Source organism: Labeo rohita, chromosome 11, assembly GCF_022985175.1.
Source record: "Labeo rohita strain BAU-BD-2019 chromosome 11, IGBB_LRoh.1.0, whole genome shotgun sequence".
Classification (NCBI taxonomy): Eukaryota; Metazoa; Chordata; class Actinopteri; order Cypriniformes; family Cyprinidae; genus Labeo; species Labeo rohita.
Window position 1 is genome coordinate 18,406,709 of NC_066879.1, and position 26,378 is coordinate 18,433,086.

Genomic DNA, 26,378 nt, shown 5'->3' on the forward strand with positions numbered 1-26,378 from the left:
ATGTAATTTAATACATTTTATTAATTATTTTTTTATTTTATTCATTAGATTTGAATACACACAATTTAGTACAGTTAGCTTGTTTTAATACAAAACAATTGAAATTTCTTTCAATTTTTCATCATTCTATTGTAATACATAAAACTTTAAGTTCTATTTTTAAATCTGTATTTTAATACATAAAACAAACTAAATTGTAAAATGTACAAAACTGTAAATATTACACAAAACTTAAATTCATTTACATTTTATTTTTTAGAATTTTAGTAGATTTTAATAAATACATTTTTGAATAAATAAATAGAATTAACATTTTTCATTCAGTATATTTTATTACATCAAATTTTAATTACAAAAAATTGATCGAAATGGTGTCATCTCCCTAGTAGCCCCAGAATATGGCTTCTTTTGATATATTTTGTTGCAAATATTAAGTTATGTCTATACTGTGTCCTTTTTTTTTAGGTCAAAATTGCGTATATCAACTTCCTGAACCATTGCTACGTGGACACAGAGGTCGAAATGAAGGAGATCTACACCAGCAACCACATGTGGAAGCTCTTTGAGAACTTTCTGGTCGACATATGCAGGGTAATGGAAGCCGATTTGGGGATTTTTCTCAACCCCGATGAATCGTTTAGGTGTAAAGTACCAAAAAGTACCAATCTGTTGCTTGCCAGCATGCAGCTAACATTGTCTAATTGATGTTGATTGCCTGTGGGTTTTTTGTTAAGTCAAGGCGGAGTGATTCACTATTTGTGGTATGGTATGGGGTTTTATTTATATGATGTCTGGCCGTCTGCAGTCGATCTGACTCCTTTTTTTGGTGCAGGAAAGGGGTGAATCAGTGTACGTTCTGACTGTGCTTACTGAAGCAAATGACTCAAGGCCACAATAATTCAGTCTATTCTTTATGATTGTTTTGCATCCAGGTCTGCAACAATACAAGCGACCGCAAACATGCTGACACAACGTTGGAAAACTACGTGACAGAAACCGTAATGAGTATCGTGACGACATTTTTTAGCTCGCCTTTCTCCGACCAGAGCACTAGTTTACAGGTAAATGACCAAAATACTGTAGTATATACAGAAATATTGATAACATATTTGCATATGTTAAGTATATGTTGCTTTCAGATGTCAGTTTCAGTTCAATTTTGGTTCACAACTTTCAGCTTCTACGGCGGTTTGATTTCTTCGAAGTAAATACACCATTATCTTTATACATTGGAAAAGAAACCCTCCAGATAATATCTTAACCCTTTTTACCTCTTCCTCGCTTAGGTGGCACGTCATATGTACGTAAGTATCTGTGAAAGCCTCTTGTCTTCTGTAGCCCTAACCCTTTTGTGAGACCCGTAGGATTTGTAGAAATTTATACGGTTTCGTCACACTCGCAGGTTTCTAAAGAATCGGCCTGACCGCTGGCGACTGACGCATTGGTCAGAGCTTTCCAAGAATTCTCTTCTCTCATATTCTTGCACATCAACAAACACGACTTCCCACATCTCCATTTCGCAATGAGAGAAACCAGGGCCGATCTTGCCTACAGATACTCCACATAGTAGAGCGTTGGTGGATGTGGAGGCAGACAGTATAGTTTTTCTTGGAAAAACTTGTCTTTTTTCTGTTAACTGTCTTTCCATGTAGCCTGTCTGACTTTGCTGTCTGCAGAGAAAAGAAATCACATGAATGGTACTATATCTGTACCACACCGTTTTACTGTTTTTATATATATATATATATATATATATAATATAATTTTTTTTTTTAATTAAATAAATATAATTAATTATTTTTTTTTGCAAGGTTGCATTGATATTTTAGCATATAAAAATGTCATATATTCCCTTAATGGCACAGCTGAAATTTTTGCTTCAGTTTTCGGTGTCTTATTATTATTATTATTATTAATTATTATTATTATTATTATTATTGTTGTTATTATTATTATTAATTTTTTTTAAACTATTATTTAGTTTTTTAAGAAGCTTCTTACACTTAATAATTACAAACTAAATAAAATTTGTAATATTGTAAAGTAGTAAATTAAGTAAAAATATTTTGACAATTTAAATATATTTTTATGTTTGAATATATTTTTATACATTATATATTTCTTTAAAGAAGCCTCTTACGCTTATGAAGTAATTATAAAGTAAATAAAAATTGTAAAATTGTGAAATATTTTTACTATTGTTATTATTATTATTATTATTATTATTATTGTTATATTTAAAAATATATATATATATAAATATATATAAATATATATTAATAAAAAAAAAAAAATATATATATATATATATATATATAATTTTATTTTTTCTTCCAAGGCTGCATTGATTTATATTTTAACATATAAAATTATAAAATAAATAAAACAAATATATAAAATAAATGTTCCTGTAATGGCAAAACTGATTTTTTTGCTTCAGTCCTCAGTGCCATATTATTTTTCAGAAATTGTTCTGATATGTAGATTTGGAGCTTAAGAAATATTTCTTACAGAAAATATTTTTGTGGAAATTTTATTTTTTTTTATGGATATTCTGATTGAATGGAAAATAAGAAAAAGTGTTTATTTTATGTTAAAATCTTTGTAGTAATATGGATGTCTGGTTTACTTTGACCATATAAAAAATTATATGTATACACTGTATACAAAGAAAAAGAAAGAAGAAAAAAAAAAAAAAAAAAAAAAAATATATATATATATATATATATATATATCAAAATATTATATTTAAAATAACCTTTTATATTTATTAAATTTTTATATATATAAATATATATATTACAATAGCTTTCTGTAGTAGTCTGCAGCTGTAAAGTAGGAAGTATTTCTACTACTGTGTCGTGTATCGACCCTAAACCCCATTCATTCTTTCCTGGAAATGTTGCTTCATGACAGCTTCCTTTTCTGATCTCTCACATCTCTCTTTGTTGTGACAGGCCTCCATTTTAGGCAAAATAACTGAGGTACCGCTTAGTGATGACTTCACAGTGGTTGCACATGGAATGTGGTGACGTAGTTTGGGTTAGACTCTTCTCTAGTAATCCTGTTTGAGTGGGAAACTAGATCACACTGAGGTTTTCTTTCACAATTGTGCCCCTTCTGCGTACTTGACTAGCTGTCCATAAAGCGTTTGAACCAGTCTCACCAATGTAGCGTGGTAAACGTGTCATCCTTCCTTTTAGCTTTGCACAGTTTTCTTGTGAGCGTTGTTGGGTTCTCACCCGTTGTGTTGGTGGTAAGACGTGTTGTTAGTCAACTTTCTGTCAATTGAGGTGTTAATACGTCATAATTTGTTACCCTTTTAACCAAAGTATCTGCAATAAAATTAGAGCAATGTCCATGAATTTGGTTGTATTCATTTTTTTTTTTTTTTTATTATTATTATTTCTTTTTTTTAGAAACCGTGTTTAAAGATATGTGTCAAGTTCAATGCAAGCTAATCTCCACTGATAGCATCTTCTTCTGTGGAATACCACAGAAACCAGTCGCTTAGTTTGTACAATCAAACAAAAATTGCATGTGCAGTAATTCTACTAGTTTAGTTTAGACAGTTAAAATGTTTTTTTTTTTCCTTAAAAGAAGCCTATTATGTTTATTTAAATAATTACAAATTAATTAAAAAATTGTAATATTGTAAAATATTTTAACCATTTAAATTATAGATATTTTTTCTATTTGAATATATTTAATTTTAGATCTTAAAATATAATTTATTCCTAGGATGCAAAGCTGATTTTTTTTTAAAGAAGCCTCTTATGCTTATTTAAATAATTAAAAATGTAATAAAAATTGTAATGTGTAAAATATTTTAACCATTTAAATTATATATTTTTTTCTATTTGAATATATTTAATTTTAGATCTTAAAATGTAATTTATTCCTGTGATGCAAAGCTGATTTTCTTTTTAAAAGAAGCCACTTATGCTTATTTAAATAATTAAAAATTTTAATAAAAATTGTAATATTGTAAAATATTTTAACCATTTAAATTATATATATTTTTTTTCTATTTGAATATATTTAATTTTAGATCTTAAAATATAATTTATTCCTAGGATGCAAAGCTGATTTTTTTTAAAGAAGCCTCTTATGCTTATTTAAATAATTAAAAATTTAATAAAAATTGTAATATTGTAAAATATTTTAACCATTTAAATTATATATATTTTTTTCTATTTGAATATATTTAATTTTAGATCTTAAAATATAATTTATTCCTAGGATGCAAAGCTGATTTTTTTTTTAAAGAAGCCTCTTATGCTTATTTAAATAATTAAAAATTTAATAAAAATTGTAATGTGTAAAATATTTTAACCATTTAAATTATATATTTTTTTCTATTTGAATACATTTAATTTTAGATCTTAAAATGTAATTTATTCCTGTGATGCAAAGCTGATTTTCTTTTTAAAAGAAGCCACTTATGCTTATTTAAATAATTAAAAATTTTAATAAAAATTGTAATATTGTAAAATATTTTAAGCATTTAAATTATATATATTTTTTTCTGTTTAAATATATTTAATTTTAGATCTTAAAATGTAATTTATTCCTGTGATGCAAAGCTGATTTTCTTTTTAAAAGAAGCCACTTATGCTTATTTAAATAATTAAAAATTTTAATAAAAATTGTAATATTGTAAAATATTTTAACCATTTAAATTATATATTTTTTTTTTCTATTTGAATATATTTAATTTTAGATCTTAAAATATAATTTATTCCTAGGATGCAAAGCTGATTTTTTTTTAAAGAAGCCTCTTATGCTTATTTAAATAATTAAAAATGTAATAAAAATTGTAATATTGTAAAATATTTTAACCATTTAAATTATATATTTTTTTTTTCTATTTGAATATATTTAATTTTAGATCTTAAAATATAATTTATTCCTAGGATGCAAAGCTGATTTTTTTTTTTTTTTTTAGAAGCCTCTTATGCTTATTTAAATAATTAAAAATTTAATAAAAATTGTAATGTGTAAAATATTTTAACCATTTAAATTATATATTTTTTTCTATTTGAATATATTTAATTTTAGATCTTAAAATGTAATTTATTCCTGTGATGCAAAGCTGATTTTCTTTTTAAAAGAAGCCACTTATGCTTATTTAAATAATTAAAAATTTTAATAAAAATTGTAATATTGTAAAATATTTTAACCATTTAAATTATATATATTTTTTTCTGTTTAAATATATTTAATTTTAGATCTTAAAATATAATTTATTCCTGTGATTTGAAGCAGAATTTTTTTTTAAAGAAGCCTCTTATGCTTATTTAAATAATTAAAAATTGTAATAAAAATTGTAATATTGTAAAATATTTTAGGCATTTAAATTATATATATATTTTTCCATTTGAGTATATTTTAAATTTAGATCTTAAAATATAATTTATTCTTGTGGTACAAACCTGAATTAAAAAAAAAAATTAAAATAAATTTTTTTTTAAAGAAGCCTCTTATGCTTATTTAAATAATTAAAAATTGTAATAAAAATTGTAATATTGTAAAATATTTTAAGCATTTAAATGATATATATTTTGTTCTAATAAAATGTATTTAATTTTAGATCTTAAAGTATAATTTATTCATGTGATGTGAATTGTTTTTAAAAAGAAGCATCTTATGCTTATTTAAATTAAAATGATAATATTATAAAATATTTTTTACCATTTAAATTATTTTTTTTCTTGAATAAATAACATTTTTAGATCTTAAAATATAACTTCTTCCTGTAATGCTGAATTTTAAGCATCATTACTCCAGTTTTCAGTGGCACATGATTCTTCATAAATCATTCTGAAAATCATATGCTGGTTTGATGCTGAAGAAGCATTTCTTTATTATTTTCAACATTTGTGCTGCTTAATATTTTAGTGAAAATGCATTTCTAATAATTTTTTTAAGATGCAGGTCAGCATTTATTTAAGATAGAGATCTATTGTAGCATCATGCATGTCTTTACTGTCACTTTTGATTAATATACATCCTTGCTAAATAAAAATATTTTTTCTTTAATAAATTGTGTATTTTAATATTGTATGATATGATACTGTATATATATTGTTTTAAATAAAAATCTAAATAGTTTTTTCTTTATGTTGGCAACATATAACCAAGCATTTATTCAGTTAAATCTAGTTAAAGGGCAATTAATTAATTAATTAATGCTTTAAAACTTTTTGAGTGATGCTGTGGTTAGATTTTTACTTCTGTTGAACCTGGAGCACCGTACTGCTTTATTTAGGCCTATTAAAAACCAGAAAGATGATGTACAGATATTTCATTTACTTTTGAAGGTTTTTAGGATTTTATCTGTTTAATATAATCTCTCTATCCTGTTCTCTTTCCTCCCTTGTTGTTTTTCGCTCTTCTTCAGACCCGCCAGCCTGTGTTTGTGCAGCTCCTGCAGGGGGTTTTCAGAGTTTACCACTGTAACTGGCTCGTTCCTGCCCAGAAAGCCTCTGTGGAGAGCTGTATTAAGGTTCTGTCTGATGTGGGTAAGTATTCGACCAGGATCATTCAGGCTTTGAGGAATTAAACTCACACAGCTCTATTTCCATTTATCTTTCCACCTTGGTTGTATGTTTCAAATAAAAACATTTATGAAGCATGTAATGTGTGTATTTTTAAACTGTCTTGTTTAGCCAAGAGCAGAGCGATCGCCATCCCGGTGGACTTGGACAGCCAGGTGAACAACCTCTTTGTGAAATCCAACAATGTTGTACAGAAAACCATCCTCAACTGGAGGCTGTCCGCTCGCAACGCGTCCAGAAGAGACTCGACGCTCACCACTTCCAAAGATTACAGGAACATCATTGAGAGGCTGCAGGTGAGGGCGGGGTCTCTGGGAGAACAGCCAATGAGGATTGACGGAATGTTTTTGCCTCATAAAATATTGCTTCACGGTAGCGTTTTTATGAAGACAAGCTTACAAATAGCTTTTTGTTGTCTGGGCATACAGTCGATTGGTCAATCGTGTACATAACTAGCTATATTGTTCCAGACGCATTGTAAAATGGAATTTGCAGAGGTGGGGAAACAGGAAGCTCATTCCAGGAATTCACGTGCATTGTTATGGGGAAGTTGAGTCAGTATGTGATGTATCTCCTGGGAAGTTTAGTCTGGGGGAATGTTTGATAATGTTTTTCTTTCGGCACAAGTCTAAGATCCTAACTCACACCCATATACTATATGGAGCATTTTATGAAACAGGTGCCTTATCTAGGTTGAGTTTGACATTTCTAGAAGATTGTAAATGTTCTGTCAGATAACTGCTGCATTGAAGTGATAATAAATCACATTGTGCCATCTCAAGTTAAATGAAGATCAGGGTAAATTTAACTTATTTTGTCTTTGTAAGTATCTTCTGTAGCTTCTGAAGGACTGTACTAAATGAAAAAAAATATGATGTTGAGGCATATTTACACATTTTCTTTTTGTTCAAAAGTTTACACCCCCCGACTCAATGCATCGTTTTTCCTTCTGAAGCACCAGTGAGTGTTTGAACCTTCTGTAATAGTTGCATATGAGTTGCTCAGTTGTCCTCAGTGTGAAAATATGGATCTCAAAATCATACAATCATTGTTGGAAAGGTTTCAAATAGACAAAAATGCTGGAAAGTACATTTTTACATATGCTGGTATAAAATAATGCCTTCAGAAGTACAACAGCACTGATGGTAACAGGATTGACTGTATAATTTCAATAAAATGTGTTAAAAAAAAAAAAAAAATCACTTGATTTGAAAAAAATATTCATAGGTTCTTAGAACAATAAAGTGCGATTTGTAATGTAATCATTCAATTTTGTTATTTAATAGAGAATGATTTATATATATTAATACAGTGTTAAAATATAATATAGCATTATAGTGTTATTATACTTTTTTATTTTGCATTTCATTTATTATAAAAAAAAACATTGCAACAATGCTGACAAACATAAAAAATGAGTTGACTTATAAAATATTGTTTTATTATATTTTATTATATTTTAATAGTTTTATTTTTGACAGTTTATTTAATACGTGCAAAATATGCTAGCTTTCATTTCCAATTTTTTTGGAAATAAATTGTTAAATGGTAATTTCCAAAAATTATAAATTAAATAATTGTTAAATAATTATTTAAAAGTTGAAAACACTAAATTAACGGATTAATTCACTTCCAGATTAAACATTTTCTGATCATTTTCTCACCTCCATGTCATCCAAGATGTTCATATCTTTCTTTTTTCAATCGAAAAGAAAACAATTTAAGAAAAGCATTCCAGGATTTTTCTCAATATAATGGAGCCAATGGATTGAAGGTCCGAATTGCAGTTTCATTGCAGCTTTAAAGGGCTCTACACGATCCCAGTCGATGAGTAAGAGTCTTATCTAGCAAAACGAATGATCATTTTCTAAAAGAAAATTAAAAATTTATATTTTTTAACCATCATTGAAGTCCATTATATGGAGAAAAATCCTGGAATGTTTTCCTCAAAAACATTAATTTCTTTTCGACTGAAGAAAGAAAGACATGAACATCTTGGATGGCATGAGGGTGAGTACAGGTAAATTATCAGAAAATGTGATGACTGTTTGGTTAAATGACCCATATGACAAAATAAAAACGGATACAGCTACTTGCTGATGCGTTTTCAGCGATATCGAGAAGTCCGTGCTGTCGTGTTTAAGAAAGGAACAGCGGTTGTTTTCTTTGAAAGGTGCGATGTTGAAATGCGAAAAAAAAGTCGCCTTGTCGTCAGACGGTGCTCTTGTGGTTAGAAACATGCATTTCCTCTCGTTTTAAATACTGCTTTCATACTCCACGCAGAGGATGGTGAAGAGGGGGATAGAGGTCAGTGGAGGGGTGTCATCTGGCCTGGGGGAGGGGAAGGGTGAGTTAGCGAGTTGCGGTAAACCATGGCTTCATCACGTCTGTCTCCACCCCCGTGCAGCTGTGGCGTGAGTTGGCGGGTATTCAGACACGTTTGCACAGCTCACGTCTCTGCTATGAGCCTTGGGGCTGCTGGATTCAGCCCTCGCTTTGAAAACAAATCATGCCCTTGGTGCTCAGAATATGTGTGGCTGGGGTCCAAAAATGGCTTTTTACCACACCTGCTAGTGCCAATGAAAATATACGAGACGGTTTCTTACACAGAGACGGAGACATGCTCAGTTCATATATGCTGTTGCACGTGACATGATCTCCTGTTTGTTACATGTGTGTATATATATAGTTGAGGTCAGAAGTTTACACACACCTTGAACACCCAAAATCAGGGATCATACAATATGCATGTTATTTATTTATTTTTTAATACTGCGTTAAGAGCTGGGGGGGTGAAAACTTTTGGAATTTAAAGATCAGGGTGACTTTAACTTATTTTTTCTTTTGGGAAGCATGTAAGTATCTTCTGTAGCTTCTGAAGGGCAGTACTAAATGAAAAAAAAAAACGATATTCAGGCAAAATAAGAAAAATGTACACATCTCCATTCTGTTCAAAAGTTTTCACCCCCCGGCTCTTGATGCATTGCATTTCCTTCTGAAGCATCAGTAAGAGTTTGAACCTTCTGTAATAGTTGCATATGAGTCCCTCAGTTGTCCTCAGTGTGAAAAGATGGATCTCAAAATCATACAGTCATTGCTGTGGACAGCTGTGGATCATGCAGGTATCAACACAGTATTAAGAATCAAGTGTATGTAAACTTTTGAACAGGGTCATTTTTATAAATTCAACTATTATTTTGTCTTGTGGACTACATGTAAACATCTTTTAAGTGAAATATCTTATTCAGGCCAGTACAAAATAAAAAATAACATGCATTTTTGTATGATCCCTCTTATTTTGGTAAAATAATTAACATTTTGCAGATTCTGCAAGGTGCATGTAAAGTTTTGACCTTAAGAAGTATATGAGAAGTATAATATGTGGCATACAAATATTTTGTGATGTTTTATTTACTAATATAAAGTTGTCAGCTGTGTTTATGTGCTCCTCAGTGTCAGTTTTCATTCCTATTTGGTGCTTGGCGAGCGTCATTAACAAAATAACTGAATTTACGTTGTTGTTTGTGCTCTGAATTGTGTTTATCAGGACATTGTGTCTGCTCTGGAGGATCGTCTGCGGCCTCTGGTTCAAGCTGAGCTCTCTGTGTTGGTGGACGTACTGCATCGCCCAGAGCTGCTCTTCCCCGAAAACACAGACGCCAGGAGGAAATGCGAAAGTGGAGGCTTTATTTCTAAGTAAGTTTCCATTTCCTATAACCCTTCACCATAAAGCCATCTTTCTGAACTGAGAGGACAAAACAGTCATAACAGTCTTTTTCTTTTTTGTTATGAACCAGTGACATCCATGAATATGTTTTATTGGGCGACCTAAAATGCGTACAGGGGCATAGGAGATTCTGAAGACTGGAGTAATGATGCTGAAAATTCAGCTTAGCCATCATTGAAATAAATTGCTTTTTAAAATGCGTATTTAAATGAAAAGCCATTTTTGGGAATTCTAAAAAATATATTTAAAACGCAAACAGTTTTCAAAATTGTAAAAAATATATTCAAATAGAAAACTGTTTTCAAAGTTCTAAAAATATATTCATAATAGAAAGTCTTCAAAATTCTAAAAATATATTCAAGTAGAAAACAGTTCTTTAAATTCTAAAAATATATTAAAAATGAAAATGGTTTTCAAAATTCTAAAAACATATTGAAAAATGAAGTTTTCGAAATTCGAAAAATATATTTAAATAAAAAACAGTTTTTAAAATTCTAAAAATATATTCAAATAGAAAACAGTTCTCAAAATTCTAAAAATATATTCAAATAGTAAACAGTTCTCAAAATTCTAAAAAATATTCAAAATTAAAGTTTTAAAAATTCTAAAAATATATTCAAAATGAAAACAGTTTTTAAAATTCTAAAAATATATTTAAAATGAAAATGTTTTTCAAAATTCTAAAAATATATTCAAATAGTAAACGGTTCTCAAAATTGTAAAAATATATTCAAGATGAAAACCTAAAAAATTCTAAAAAATATTCTAAATGAAAATGGTTTTCAAAAATCGAAAAATATATTCAAATAGAAAAGTTTTTAAAATTCTAAAAAAAATATTCAAAATGAAAAGCTTTCAAAATTCTAAAAATATATTTTAATAGAAAATCATTTTCAAAATTCTAAAAATATATTCAAAATAAAAACAGTTTTTAAAATTCTAAAAAATATATTCAAAATTAAAAGTTTTTGAATTTCTAAAAATATATTTAAGTAGAAAACAGTTTTTAAAATTCTAAAAACATATTCAAATAGAAAACAGTTCTCAAAATTGTAATATATTCAAGATGAAAACCGTTCTCAAAATTCTAAATAAAAAATGTTTTCAAAATTCTAAAAATATTTTCAAAATGAAAACCTTTCAAAATTCTAAAAATATATTCTAATAGAAAATAATTTTCAAAATTCTAAAAGTGTATTCAAAATGAAAAGTTTTCAGAATTCTAAAAATGTATTCAAAATGAAAACAGTTTTAATTCTAATTACTCTAATACTTTAAAACGTGAAAAAAGAAAAAAAAAAATCCACTCACAGGCCGCATTATGCAATGGTGCTCTAGTGCTTACTGTCCTTCACCTGTCCTCATGCTGTGAGAGACTCCTGTCAGTTTGGCAGAGCTACAAAAGGGATTACCTGTGTGTTTGTGCGGCTGTCTGTGTTTGTTTACGTGTGACGGCTCCTGTGGGAATAATCCTGAGACGTAGCATTAGTTGATTCAGGAATGGCGTTACATTACAATGTGAGAGTCCATTGTACTGTCCGTCGAGCAAAATGACTCTGTTACAGCTCAGCTCAATTTGGTTTATTTTTCCTCAGTTAAATGGTTTATTATTCAATTATTTAGTTTATTAAAGGTTGCTGCTGACATTGTCAGGTCATTTAGCAAGCACTTATCTGAAGCAGTTCACTTTTAAAGTTGGGTATAGTAAAAAAATAAAAAAATAAATAAAATTAATAAATAAATAATAAAATAATCAATAGTTGTTGATTGCAAAGTGAACTGAATGATTTATTTTATTTTATTTTATTTTAATAATCATTTCTAAGTTATTAGTATTATATTAAAGAGCGATAATTCATGCGTTCTTACAGTGAAAGCATATATATAACATCATCAGATGTTACTATTTTTAAAACAAACTTGTGAAACAAACTGTTTTTCTCTTTCAGATTAATAAAACACACTAAACAGCTTTTAGAGGAAAACGAGGAGCGTTTGTGTATAAAAGTCCTGCAGACGCTTCGAGAAATGATGACGAAAGACCGTGGCTATGGGGAAAAGGTAATTTACATACTGTAGTTGCACAAAACAGATTAAAAATAGCCTTCTACTTGCACAAACTGTCTTCTACAGCACTATTATACATCTTGATGAAATTACAAGAACTCTTACCCCCGGTGTGGGTGTTATATTTGTGCGTATTACTCATAAAAATAGCAAAACGGGCCTCACAGGGCACACTTCACTTTGTCTTTCCACAGTACTGCCCAAAATCAAGCTCAGAAGACCATGTAAAACATCTGATATGCTGTCTTATTAGCCTATATGCTTTTATGTACATGATTGCACACAAACACACACGTGGATCTGTTCATGACTCATGTTCTCCTAACACTTTATAAAACACTGATTTTCTTAATGTGGTTTTGCTTCCAAAAATAAACCATTTTACCAGTACTAAATGTATTAACACCCAATTAATGTCACTACCATGTTTGAACGTCCAATTTTTTTATTATAATGTGAATTCTAGCTATATCTAATTTCTGATTTAAAGACGCCATGAAAATAAAATGAGTTTAAGGTTTTAGTTTCATGTCTGTTAGCTTTGAGGCCATCTAGATGCCAGTGTATTTATATTGTTTTATTTAATTTCATTTTTATTGTATTTCTTTTATTTAATCTTATTTTTTATTTAATTTTATTTTTGATTTTGTTTTTTTTTAATTGTATATTATTTTTATTTTTATTTAATTTTATATTGATTACAATTTTTCTTTTATTTTAGATTTTTTATTAGGCTTTTAGTAACTGAATTCATTATTTGTTTATTATCTGTTTTATTTTTAATTATTTTCTTATTTCTGATTATATTTTGGTTTTATTTTGATTGTCTGTATTGTTTTCATTTAAATTTTATTTTTTTTTTTTTAAATGTATTTTATTTAATTTTTATTCTATTTAGTGTTGATTGCATTTGTTTTTAACTCAACGCATTATTTATGTATTTATCTGTTTTTTTATTTGTTTTTTATTTCTGATTATATTTTGGTTGTTTATATTATTTATTTATTTGTTTTTTATTTTATTTTATTTTTAATTTCATTTTATATTGATTGCCATTTTTCTTTATTTATTTATTTATTTATTTATTTATTTTTTTTTTTTTTTACTTTTTTTATTTCCGATTATATTTTTATTTTATTTTGATTGTTCATGTTGTTTTTTAATTAATTTTTATTTTTTATTTTTTTTAATTTTTGTAAATTTTAAATTTTAAATTTTTGTATTTTATTTTTTTATTAATTTATATTTATCACTTTTTTATTTTATTTTTATTTGTTTTAACTCAATGTATTATTTATTTATCTATTTTATTTTTTATTAGTTTTTTTCTAATTTTTTTTTTAGCTTGTTATATTGTTTTTTTAATTTCTTACATTTTTGTAGATTTTTAATTGTATTTAATTTTAATTTAATTTAATTTAATTTTCACTGTATTATTTTTTATAATTTTTTTTATTTTTTAGATTTTTAACTCTTTATTTTATTTTGATTGCATTTTTTTCTTTTATTTTTTTTTCATGGGGTCTTTAACTCCAAATGACAAGATTTATCCACACGTTTTTGTAGTTTGCAACTAATGCTTTCAAAGCTGATGCTACTAAATGAATAACAATCACAATAACAATCTTGTGTTATGTGACTAACGAACATTGTTTGGCCTTTTTTTTTTTTGAGCGTTCTCTGATTCCTTCCTTCACAATACTAACTTTGCTGTATGCTCTTCTCTTCCAGCTAATTGCCTTTGATGATGAGCTGGATGTAGCTGAGGTTGTTTTTTATTTTTGGTTTTATTATTTGCTATGTGTAGTTGGGCTTCCCGCTCACGCGCCAACGTAGTCGTCCTACTTAGTGCTTGTTCTCTTTTCCTTTAAGCTTTTTTGCTGGTGTTTGTCAGTGTGACTTCACCACAAACCGGCCGTTTTTGTTGTCTGTCCGTGTGCGTTGAGGTTGCGTGCAGTTAACCTCACCTGATAGTTTCATTGTGTGTTTGTGTGCATGTGTTTTTTTACCACTGGCCTTGTTTTAGATGGCGTGTGCTGGTGAAAATGTGTGTAAATGTATCAGCCCACAACACTTTGTTCACACTTCCTCTGTGTAGCGTTAATTCAAGTTTACGTTCCTGTTACATTCACTGCTGAGACACAACAACAGTCGCTGGTTAACAGGGATGTCACAACATATGACTGGCAATGTGTTTTTCACATTAAGTACTAAAGAACAAGTCATTACAGAGTTTTTACCATAATAACGCATGTTTGGCCAAACACATTACGAATCTGAAATATAGCCAAAACAAGTTCAGGTAAGTTGTGAAATTGCGGTTCGTTCGGCTGCATTTGCAAAACCGTGTCGGTCTTAGTGATTTCTTCATCTGACAAACCATAAAATTGCAGCTTTGACAGTTTATTGTCACTGCAAATCATTTTTTATTTCAACTTTTAATGTGAGGTTTGGAAAGCAAATGCACATATTATCAGATTCATCTTTCTGGAAGTGCTTGCATGTAAGAAGTTTTAGTTTAAGTTTTGTTTTTTGTTTTGCTCTGAGTAAATAAAACATTTTGCTGGCAGTTTTCAGTCCTTTGTTCACAAAAATAAAGGCATGAATAATAAACAGCATGGCCATATTGTAAAGCTCTCTGACGGATCTCTGACGCGTATGAATGCTTAAATGTGTTTTGTGGTTGTGGAAAAGGCAGGATCAGTTAGAAACGAAGTATGAATTGGATCCGAGCATAGAGTTGAAGTCAAAAGTTTACATACACCTTGGAGAATCTGCAAAATGTTAATTATTGTATCAAAATAAGAGGGATAAAACATAGTACATGTTACCAGAATGATCCACAGCTGTGTTTCTTTTTGTTTCATGAGTCCCTTGTTTGTCCTAAACAGTTAAACTGCCTGCTATTCTTCTGAAAAATCCTTTAGGTCCTCCTTTGGTTTTTCAGCATTTTTGTGTATTTGAACCCTTCTCAACAATGACTGTAGGATTTTGAGATCCATCTTTTTGCACTGAGGACAACTGAGAGACCCATAGTTTTCATGCATCGTGTTTCCTTCTGAAGCATCAGTGAGTGTTTGAACCTTTTGTAATAGTTGCATATGAGTCCCTCAGTTGTCCTCAGAGCGAAAAGATGGATCTCAAAATCATACAGTCATCATTGGAAAGGGTTCAAATACACAAAAATGCTGAAAAACCAAAGAATTTGTGGGATCTGAAGGATTTTTCTGAAGAACAGCAGGCAGTTTAATTGTTCAGGGCAAACAACTATCACTAAGCAAAAAAAATGAAGTGTATGTAAACTTTTGATCAGGGTTATTTTTAAAAATTCAACTATTTTCTCTGGTAGTACTAAATAAAAATAACATGCATTTTGTATGATCCCTTTTATTTTAGTAAAAATTTTTTTTTTTTTTTTTTGCAGATTCTGCAAGGTGTATGTAAACTTTTGACTTGGGGGAAAAAGTAGTTTCTTGTCTTATTTTCAAGTACAAATATTTAAACATTCCTAAGTCAAGTTAGATTTACTTGAGATGCAAAATGACGAAATTAAGTCTTGTTTTTAAAATATTGATCAAAATGAGAAAAATACACATTTCCCCCTTAGAATTAAGATTTTGATCCCTTGTTTTAAGTATAAACTCATTTAATTTTAATGCATTTTTTGTTTTCAGAAAACAAGATTTTAGAACTTCATTCATTTCACTTCTCAAGTGTCCTGATTTAAGGATGTTTCAAAATTTGTACTGGAGAACAAGACAAAGATGTATTATGATTTGTATAGAAGTCAGATATGCACGTCAGCGTGTAGCTGCAAAAGTTTTCACCCTTTGGTCCCAATCCAATTTGTCATATAAATTATACTCCAATATGCAAACTTGTGCTAATATGATGATGTCACTGAATTGGATTTTGAGTGGTAAATATTCTAAAAGTGTCTTAGTCTTAGTCAATGGAAGGTTTTCAAACTTTAATCTCAGATTTTCGAAGTATTTCTTTGCCGTGCAATCACTGTAATAATGAGTAATACTGATCTTTGTGGTTGCTTACCATTGACTCCTTTTTTTTTTATCTGAGGGGTGGAATGTATCTGTAACTTCTAAGTTTGAAGTGAGTGTCTGTGCGTGTTTGAGTTGAAGTCAGGAAGGCAGGTGGGAGTTCGTACTATTTTTATAGTCACGGCTCTCCTATCAGTTCCAGGGATGAAATGCGACCCGGTCTCCCCATAACAGGAAGACGTGTGTGAACGTTCTTGAACATGCATGTTGTTGTGTGCCATGGCTGAACAAGAAAAACAACGCTGCTGATGGTGTCGTCATTTGTGTATATGTGTGTGTTTGTGTCTCATGACAAGAGCCTCCTTATACCGTATTTGTACAGGAGGAGAAGTGTAAAAGGTCAGCAAAGGGTGTGTTCATGGGTGGTTTTTAGGGTGTTTTAAGCTGTTTTGGTGTTAAATTAAGGTCAGCAGAAACCTGTATCTCACTAGATTAAGTAATACCTCCTCCTGAGGAAAAAACAGAACGTCAGAGGGTCGCTTAAGACATTTAAAAATGCAATGCATGCTTTTTTTCCATATGATCTTACTAGTGAAAGATAAAGCTGAAGTGCTGATGGGGCACTTCGATAAATAAGGTGATACAGGTCATTGACCACATTTGTGGAGCCCTGCTGATTTCATCAGAAAGTGATTTTGACTCTTTCTGCTTTTTTAAACACACACGCATACGACATTTTGAACATATATGTATATGTGTATGTGTGTGTGTGTGTGTGTGTGTGTGTGTGTGTGTATACCATTTTTAAATTTTGGGGTTAGTAAGATCAGTTTTACTAAATTGCTGCTTTGGACACAGTAAGTAAAATACATTATAAACGTACATTACATTGTAAATACATTAATGATGTTACGAAATATTTATATTTTTTAATAAATGGTGTTCTTATGAACTTTCTATATATCAAAGATTCCTGAAGACTGGAGTAGTGAGGCTGAAAATTCAACTTTACATCACAGGAATAAATCACATTCAAATAATCTTTTAAAAAAATGTTATTATTATTATTTTTATTATTATTTTATATACCTTTGTTCAGATAAATGACACAATGGTGAGTATAAGAGACTTCTTTCATAAACATTAACAAATCTTACAGACCCCAAATTTTTGAATGGTAATGGGTGTATATTTGTACAGAATTAAAGTTTCAGCAAGTTTTTTAGATTTGTTTATTTATTTATTTATTATTTTTCCTCATTTTATAATGTACAAAAATATTAATAATAAATTTTAAATTTTTAAAAATATTATTATTTTAAAAAATAATTATAGACTCGTATTTATAGTTATATATATAATAGTTATATAATTTATAACATAATATATAAATTTATAATAAAATGTAAAATTTATAAAGGATACACACACACACACACACACGCATAAATATTTGAGAAATATGTATATACATATTCATATTTACATAGAATTTATATTTTTTTAAATATATTACATATCTTAAATATATACATGTATGTGTGCATATTTACATGCATATATATGAATATACACAGTACACACACACACAAATATTATGTGTAAACTAAGTTTTATTTTGGATGCAATTAATCACGATTAATCGATTTGACACCACGGATATACATGAAGAGTTTATTTGCAAAAACACAATTACCTTTTTTTATGATGCTATCATGTTTTTGTGTCTTATTGTGTTTGTATTTTATAATCAAAATGACCCAGCATTTTGATCGAGATTAATTGGAGTGCACAATGAAAAAACATGAGTTTTTGCAAATGAACTTTTTCATATATACTTATATAACTTTAATCATTTCACTTCTCTAGTATATTCATTAAAGAATATTTTGATCTTTGTACTGGAGAGCAAGATAAAAGTACTGAGGAATATTACCAGACACACGCATATGAATGTTAAAACAAACATTAGATGAAGGGTACAGTCGCCCGTTGTGAATCTGATGGATATTTTGTATGTTCACTGTTTTTTACTGAGTGATTGGAAGGTCGTGTCCTTAGAGCGCATTATGAGCCTGAGTACTCATACACATGTACACACGTGTTCACAGCACATGTGAAGAATGACCATCCCTGACCATTCCCTCATAACATACGACACCTCTCCCTCTGTCTCTCTCTCCATTTTTAAATTACATAAGAGAATGTGTCTCCTGTCATAGAGTGTAAGTCTGTGGTTGTGTGTGTGTGCACGCGTGTGATGTAAGAGGGATGGGGAAGATAATATGGCTTTAGGTTGATGATGCGCCTGTGCTGCTGAGCAGGGAAGCTTATGTAATGTGGATGGAGAGAGTGGTGGGTGTGTGTGATGAGGTGTGCGTGTCTCCTTCACCTGGACTGTGCTAGACAATCACAACTGCACCGTGTCTCTGTCCCCCTCTCAGCCTTAAGTGGTCTTTTTTTCTTTCTTTCTGTCTTTCTTTCTGTCTGTCTGTCTTTATTTATTTATTTCACTTTTTACACATTTTTATTTTTATCTTTTTCTTTTTTCTTTCATTCTTGCTGTATTTTGCATTCTTTCTGCCTGTATTTCTTTATTACTTTCACTTTTTACACATTTAATTTTTTTTCACTCTTTTTCTCTTTTTTTCTTTCGCTCTTGCTGTATTTTTGCCCTTTTTCTTTGTCTTTGTCTTTATTTCTTTCACTTTTTCCACATTTTTTATTTTTCTTTTTTCCCTTTTTTCTTTCGCTCTTGCTGTATTTTTGCCTTCTTTCTTTTTCTTTCTTCCTTTTTTTGTCTGTCTTTCTTCTGTCTTTCCATTATTTTTATTTTTCTCTTTTTTCACTATTTTTGCTGTATTTTTACCTTCTTTCTTTTTCTGTCAGTCTGTATTTCTTTTTCTTTCACTTTTTACATATTTAATTTTTGCCACTTTTTTTCTTTCGCTCTCATTGTATTTTTATTTTCTTTCTTTCTTTCTTTCTTTCTTTCTTTCTTTTTTCTGTATTTCTTTCTTTCTTTCTCTATTTCTGTATTTCTGTATTTTTTTCACTTTTTATAAATTAAATTTTTTTTTCACTATTTTTTTCTTTCACTCTCGCTGTATTTTTTACCTTCTTTGTTTCTTTTTTTTCTGTTCGGCTTTGTTTCTTTACTTTTTACACTTTTCTCTTTTTTCTTTGACTCTTGCTGCGTTCTTTCTGTCTGTCTGTTTGTCTTTGTCTATTTCTTTCTTTCTTTTTTTTTTTCTTTCTTTCCTTCCTTCTTTCTGTCTGCCTGTCTGTTTCTTAATTTCCTTAATTTCCTTTCTTTTCTTGGCTTTATTTCTTCACTTTTTAAACTTTATTTTTCTTTTTTCACTCTTTTTCACTTTCTTCTTTCACTCTTGCTGTATTTCTTTCTTTCTGTCTGTCTTTGTCTATTTCTTTCTTTCTTACTTACTTTCCTTCCTTCCTTCTTTTATTTACTATCTCTATCTCTCTTTCTTTCTATCTCAGTTTCTGTCTTACTTTGTTGAGTTTTGTTTCTGTCTGTCTCACATAGCGTTTCTTATCATCTGTCTTTCTGCCTTGTTTTCTTTCTCTGTCTGTCTGCCTGTCTCCCTCTCCTTGTACATTTTTTGCTGTTTATTATTTATCATTGTCTTTGCCTGTCTTTCTCTCTGTCTCTGTCTCTCTCTCTCTGCCAGTCGTTTCCAGTAGTCAGTGTGTGTCAGTTGGGGTCTGTTGTCCTCATGTGTCCCGTGTTATCTCTGGCTCCTCCTCTGCGCACCTCCCGTCGTCCGTCAGGGGGAGCTGTGGACACATCCGTCCCTGCGCACGCCGCTGTCCCAGTTTCCTCGCCTTCGTGCAGCACGATTCCTGGACTCCCGCCAGCTCGCAACCAGAGGTTACATAAGACCTGCCCTTCTTTTTTTCCTCGTTTTTTTTCCTGGAATCCAGGCTCTTTACTGATGTGTGACCTTCTGCAATAATTGCCAATAAAAGTGCGACGGGCTGTTTACCAAGAGACACTGGCAGTGGTGAAGACCCTCCAGTGGGCACACGACAACCTTAACCCTTGCGTTCTTTGGAGAGAGTTTCCGTCTTATTAGATTGACATGCACAAATGAGGTCACCGAGCCAGTCTTCCGTTTTAAGGCCAACGCTTTAAGACAGAGTTGAGTTTAACATAGCAAACCCAACCGTGCTTTATTCGACAATGACAGTGACTGAAACGAACCCTCGAAGCTTCTCGCCATTGACATGCACCGCAAAGAACAAAGCTGTGACATCAGTGAATGTGCGATGTGTTTCGACTAGCTTGTGACACAAACTTGTGACTTGCACTGGAAGGAAAAGTAGCCAAGAGCTCTTTCAGAAGTCATTGGTATATCTAATTCGGGGTTACTACCGGACCGACGAATGGATGTGCAGATGAATGGATCTGCTTTATCGATTTCTTGAGGGGAAATTCACAAGAAAGTGTTTTTATAGCATGTGATGAAAGCGTGCATTTATGGTGGCTAAAGAGGGACATTTCGCATTCACACCTTGTGTTTGCAGCGGCATTATTTTCCAGCTGAAAAATGATGTCGCAGAAAGGGAGATTCCTTACTGGTTGCAGTATTACTCACACAAACATGCATGTGCGTCACGGTTGTTGCTAATTTAGAACCCCTCTCTTTTCCTTTGTGTTAGAACAACATGCTCAAAATTTCCTCTTTGCAAACCAAATTTAATGAAAGCAAATGCCAGTGAGTGTCTGAATGGTTAGTTGTCTATGTTGTTGTTGTTGATAATGCGATCCTTACGCTAGTCATTCTTTTTATTGTCAGTGATGCGTCGAACAAGGAACTGTTTTGCGTGCCGTGCATGCCGCCTGCTTTGCTCGTCCCTTTTTGCTCTTGCACGACTTTTACGTTTTGATTTTATGTGTCTTTTCTTGTCTTACTAATGCAAAATAAGCACCAGCGAGTGTGGAAATACTTTCCCGCTCAAATCCGGATGGATTGAATGTTGTGACAGGACCAAACAAGTTGCACATACCTTTTGAATATCAACCACACACACACAAAAAACACTTTTTTTTTTTTTTTTTTCCACACCCAACTTGGTAGCACTTAACAGAGTAATGTTTTTTCTGCCAAGTCACAGCTTGAGAGTCCATTACATAACTATTTGAGAGTCGGCATGTGGACTTTTAAAGCCTTTTATTGGTTCAAATATATTTGTGTGCACATTTTAGCCAGTCTTGACTCTTTGAACCCGACGCATAGGCTGACCCTCTGAGGTTGATCAACCCTACGCTGGCATAGATGCAGCCTTCCCAATCTGTAGTGCAGAAAAGTGTAGTCTCCCAGGCTGGTTATTTCTGATGGGTCTGCTGCGTTAATGAGTTTCTAGTTTGTCAAGGGCATGAACACGTTTTGAGACTAATCTGCATTAACTAACTCATGACTTTTTATCTCCATTAGCTTGCACCCCCACCAGAACCAGAGGTCCCAGCAGAGGTGTGTCCAACACATATTCGCCCTCCCTGCCAGCCTTGGGCTGGGATGTGGGAATATGGGTTGTTGCAGTCAGTAGTTGATCGTTTCATACCATGTCCTTGCCTCATTGCATTGCTGTAGCCGCTTTGAGTCATCTCAGTCCATGCAAATGGGAAAACAAAGCCCCACGCTGGCGCACACCACATTTTAGATCTTAACTCTTAGAATTGGTTTCCCCCTCATTATGGAAATATGCCAACAAGCTGACATCTTTTTGGTATTGCTGATTAGAGCGCAACAGTTGGGATCTGGACGTCAAACCCATTCATTTTCTCCACTGAGAAATTACCTGATAACACATGACCTTTCAAAACAAGCGCAACATGAGCTCGGAGATGTATGCTTCTGTAGATTTCGTCATTTGTATGATTTCTGCTTTTTTTCAGTTTTTTAATAGTTTTATTTTTAAAGCGTGCTTACGAAATTCGGGATACAATGATCTGCCACTCTCATGAAACACTGCAAATTATGTAATTACATTTTTTGAATATTTATGCTGTAACTATTGGTATGGTGAATTTAATGATAATACACTATAATAAAAATGCTGGGTTAAAAAAATAGGCCAGAGGTGGGTGAAATGTGGAGAAACCCAAATGTTTAACCCAACCTTCTGGGTAATTTTATTTACCTCAACCACTGCTTAAAAATTAGTTTAGTTCTTGCTTAAAATGAACCCTAAATTAGTTGGAAATTAATTAATTAAATTAATTAATATTAAATTAATTAAATAATACACTTTTGCTTAATAATAACTGTTCACCTTTTGATTATTGCTGATCCCTCTAGTAATTATGTGCTGAATTTTTGATTTTTAATTTACAACATAATTGGGTTTTTTTTTTTAGTGTAACATCTTTTATAAAGCAATACACTACACATCCCATGAAGCACTGCAAATGATACTCAAATGACAATAGAATGTAAAAATATTGTTGAAAAGATACATAATGTCATTTAAATTGTGATTTAACCTGGATTTTCTTGCTTAAAATGAACCCAAAATAGGTTTGAATATTAAAATGTATTAATATGTTCAATAAATAATAATTAAATAATAAACATTTTTAAGTTGCTTATTAATGAATGTTCAGCTTTTGATTTTTGCTTATGCCTCATGCCTATTATTATTGAATAGTAATAATAATAAAATAATAATAAATCAAATTTCACCCAATGCTGGCTTGTATTTAACCCAGCATTTTTTGGAGTGTAGTAATAATAATAATAATAATAATAATAATAATAATAATAATAATAATAATAATAACAATAATAATTGTTGTTGTTGTTGTTGTTGTTTAAATTGTAAAATTAAATTTAACATATTATTATGATTATTATTGTTGTTGTTGTTGTTGTTGTTGTTGTTGTTGATTATTATTATTATTATTATTATTATTATTATTATTATTATTATTATTATTATTATTATTATTATTCAAATCAAACTCTAAAAAATGGGTTAAAAACAACTCAGAGCTTGGTGAAATATGGACAAACCTAGCAATTGGGTTGTTTTGTCCCAGCAGTTGGGTTAAATGTTTTATTTAATTCAGGTATTGCTTAAAAAAGTTACATTTCTTGCTTAAAATGAATCCAAAATAGGTGGCAATTAACATTTATTAATATGTTCAGTGAATGAATTATTATTTGTTAGTAAGCAATTATGTGTCTGTTTTTTTTTTTTTTTGTTTTGTTTTTGTTTTTGTTTTTTCATTTACAACCTATTTTGGGTTGTAATCATTTTACCTATCATTTTAAGCTAGAAATATGATATTTTTTTTAAGCAATAGTTAAGTTAAATAAAACTATCAAGAACATTTAAACCAACTGTTGGGTCAAAACAACCCATTTGCTGGGTTTGTCCAAATTTCACCCAATGTTGGGTTGTATTTAACAAAGCAACAACAACAACAACAACATTATTATTATTATTATTATTATTATTATTATTATTATTATTATTATTATTATTAATAATAATAATAAATAATAATAATATTGTTGTTGTTGTTGTTGTTGCTTGGTTAAATACAACATAATAATAATAATAATTATTATTATTATTATTATTATTATTATTATAAAATATAAAATATTATTATTTTTTTAAATTATTATTATTATCTTTTATATTGTTGTTGTTGAATGACTGCAAGACTGCAAGTCAATACTTTTACATTTTATTGTAACTCAACTATTGCTTACAAATGACTGTATGTCTTGCTTCAAGCAAACTCAAAATACTTTGTAAATTAACATTTATTAATATGTTAAATGAATTAAGATTTATTAACAAGTTAAATAATAAATAAATAATAAACTTTTTAAAAATTGTTTATTAATAAATGTTCACCTTTTGATGATCACTAATGCCACTAGTAATTAAGTGTCTGATTTGTAACTTATTTTGAGGTTCATTTTAAACTAGCCATATAGTATTTTTTAAATAAAACTACCCAGAAGGCTGGGTTAAACATGTAACCAAATTGTTGGGTCAAAACAACCCATACGCTGAGTTTGTCCATATTTCACCCAGCGCTGGTTTTGTTTTAACCCAGCATTTTTAAGAGTGCACTTATCAATTTCAAGGTTGAATCATGGAAAAAGTTCCATCATGGTCTAGGGTTGTCAAAAGGTACCAGGTTCGGTACTTTCGGTACTGAAATTTTAAAAACTTCCATTTCTCACGCACTCAACAGACATAACTGTGATTGACTACAATGATAAGCACTTCACGATCCTCACCGGAAAAACACTATGGCCAATCAGCGATGTTTAAAAATCAGCTCAACAGTGTGTGAGCACGAAATGGAAAGTATCGAAAGTATCAAACCCCAGTACCTTTTGACAACCCTAGCATGGTCCTCATCAGAAAAGTTGGTGTTACCATTGCAACAAGAACAACTAAAATTTCTTGCACTATAAAAATACTAATTTAAAATAGCATTTTTACATTCTACTCTCATTGTGCTTTTTCTCAGATTTTGACATTTTTATTTATCTATTTGTTGCCTGTGGAGAAACTGAACGAGTAAAAAACCTGAAACCAAGGCTGCTAAAAAATGGCCTGTCACTATTGTACATTTTGGACGTGCTCGCGTATATCCGTGTGTATAACAGACAGGGAGAAGAAAGTACGAAGAGCAAACCCACTGCTTTTTACAAGGCAGCTGAGGACATGGGCCGCAGTGTGTGTCAATAGTACGCAGGATCCATTACATAATCTGGATAAAAGTTTTCTCTCTCTCTCAGTCTCATTCCTCTCACTCACGGCTTACGTTTCTAGCTTTGGCGCCCTTTGTGGTGCTTATGTAATTAACATGGTTTCTTTTCCGCTCCTGCCGCTGTCCGACATAAAACAGATGGCCTGTAGAGTAGGTTAGCGACGTTTGACGCTTTCAAACAACAAGCTTCCTGTTAAGTTTTTATTCATTTAAAAGCAGGGGATTTAAAAAGAAATGTTATGAAGTGCTTTATTTATTAGTTGTTCTGTTTGACACTTTTTCCTTCTTCCTTTTAGAGCTTATTTTAGGGTTTTATGGATAAACTAAAGGATTCTCAGGTTACTCTGCTCTGCATGATGTTCCTCAGCGCATGTCTGCTCTCACACGCACACACACAGACGTTCACACACACACAATGCTTCTCATTTAACGGCATGATGTAATCTGCCCCACTTTTCGTGCATGTCAAAATACTGACTAATGTTCTCAATCCTGACCCCTTTATTTTTTTTAAGCTTCTCATTTTTCTTTCCTCCTTTTTGCTTTCTGCTAACTCACGTCACTCAGGAGCTTGATCCAAACCAGCCCCAGAAGCAACTGGAGGATCAAAGAAGGGTAGGTAAAGAAACGGGGCACGTGACGCACACCCTGAGCCGCCCGTTCACAAACTCGCTCTTGTCTGATCCAAATGGGAGGAGGTTTCACTGAAAAACCTTTAGGTGGTGATTGAGCCATTTATAGGTGATGATGTGTGTGTATGTGTGTGTCTACATGGACTCGGGGTGCTTGGAGTGAGCAGTTGTGGGTTATCACTGAATTAGGATTAGTTTTAATTGGTGCGGTGTCTTGTATCCGAGGCCTCTGGTTTTATGAGGTCAGATGTGACTTAAGGAAAGGGATCTTGCCTTATCTGATTCTGTCTTCCTCTCTGACCTCTTTTTGATTGTACTAATTAAACGTAACGGGACGGGGTAGGGATTGGTCTTGAGAAGGAGTTGAGGAGCGTCCCACAAAGAAAATGAATTGGGTAACACTTTCCTTGAAGCCTGTTTATGTAACACACTATTGAGAATTTTAGTTTAATTGATTACATAATGCACCTTTAGACCGTTATAAAACATGCTGCATAACATACTGCATTCACCTTTCCAAAGTGAAGACTCAAAGTTTATTAGGAGTTACGTTCTTTAAAGGAGTAGCATGAGTATAAGCGTTTTTATGAAGCAGACAATATATTTTATTGCAATGAATATAAAGTATAC

The 26,378-nt window shown here is 30.9% G+C and overlaps 1 protein-coding gene across 1 annotated transcript in view; it reads left to right on the forward strand.

The window, feature by feature from the left end:
* itpr1b (inositol 1,4,5-trisphosphate receptor, type 1b) overlaps positions 1 to 26,378 on the forward strand; it is a 160,630-nt gene that overhangs the window by 63,875 nt on the left and 70,377 nt on the right. Inside the window, 9 exon segments of the mRNA XM_051122130.1 lie at positions 466 to 591; positions 933 to 1,061; positions 6,404 to 6,524; positions 6,672 to 6,856; positions 10,108 to 10,256; positions 12,237 to 12,348; positions 14,086 to 14,121; positions 21,812 to 21,847; positions 25,684 to 25,731. Coding sequence (XP_050978087.1) covers positions 466 to 591; positions 933 to 1,061; positions 6,404 to 6,524; positions 6,672 to 6,856; positions 10,108 to 10,256; positions 12,237 to 12,348; positions 14,086 to 14,121; positions 21,812 to 21,847; positions 25,684 to 25,731 — 942 coding nt within the window.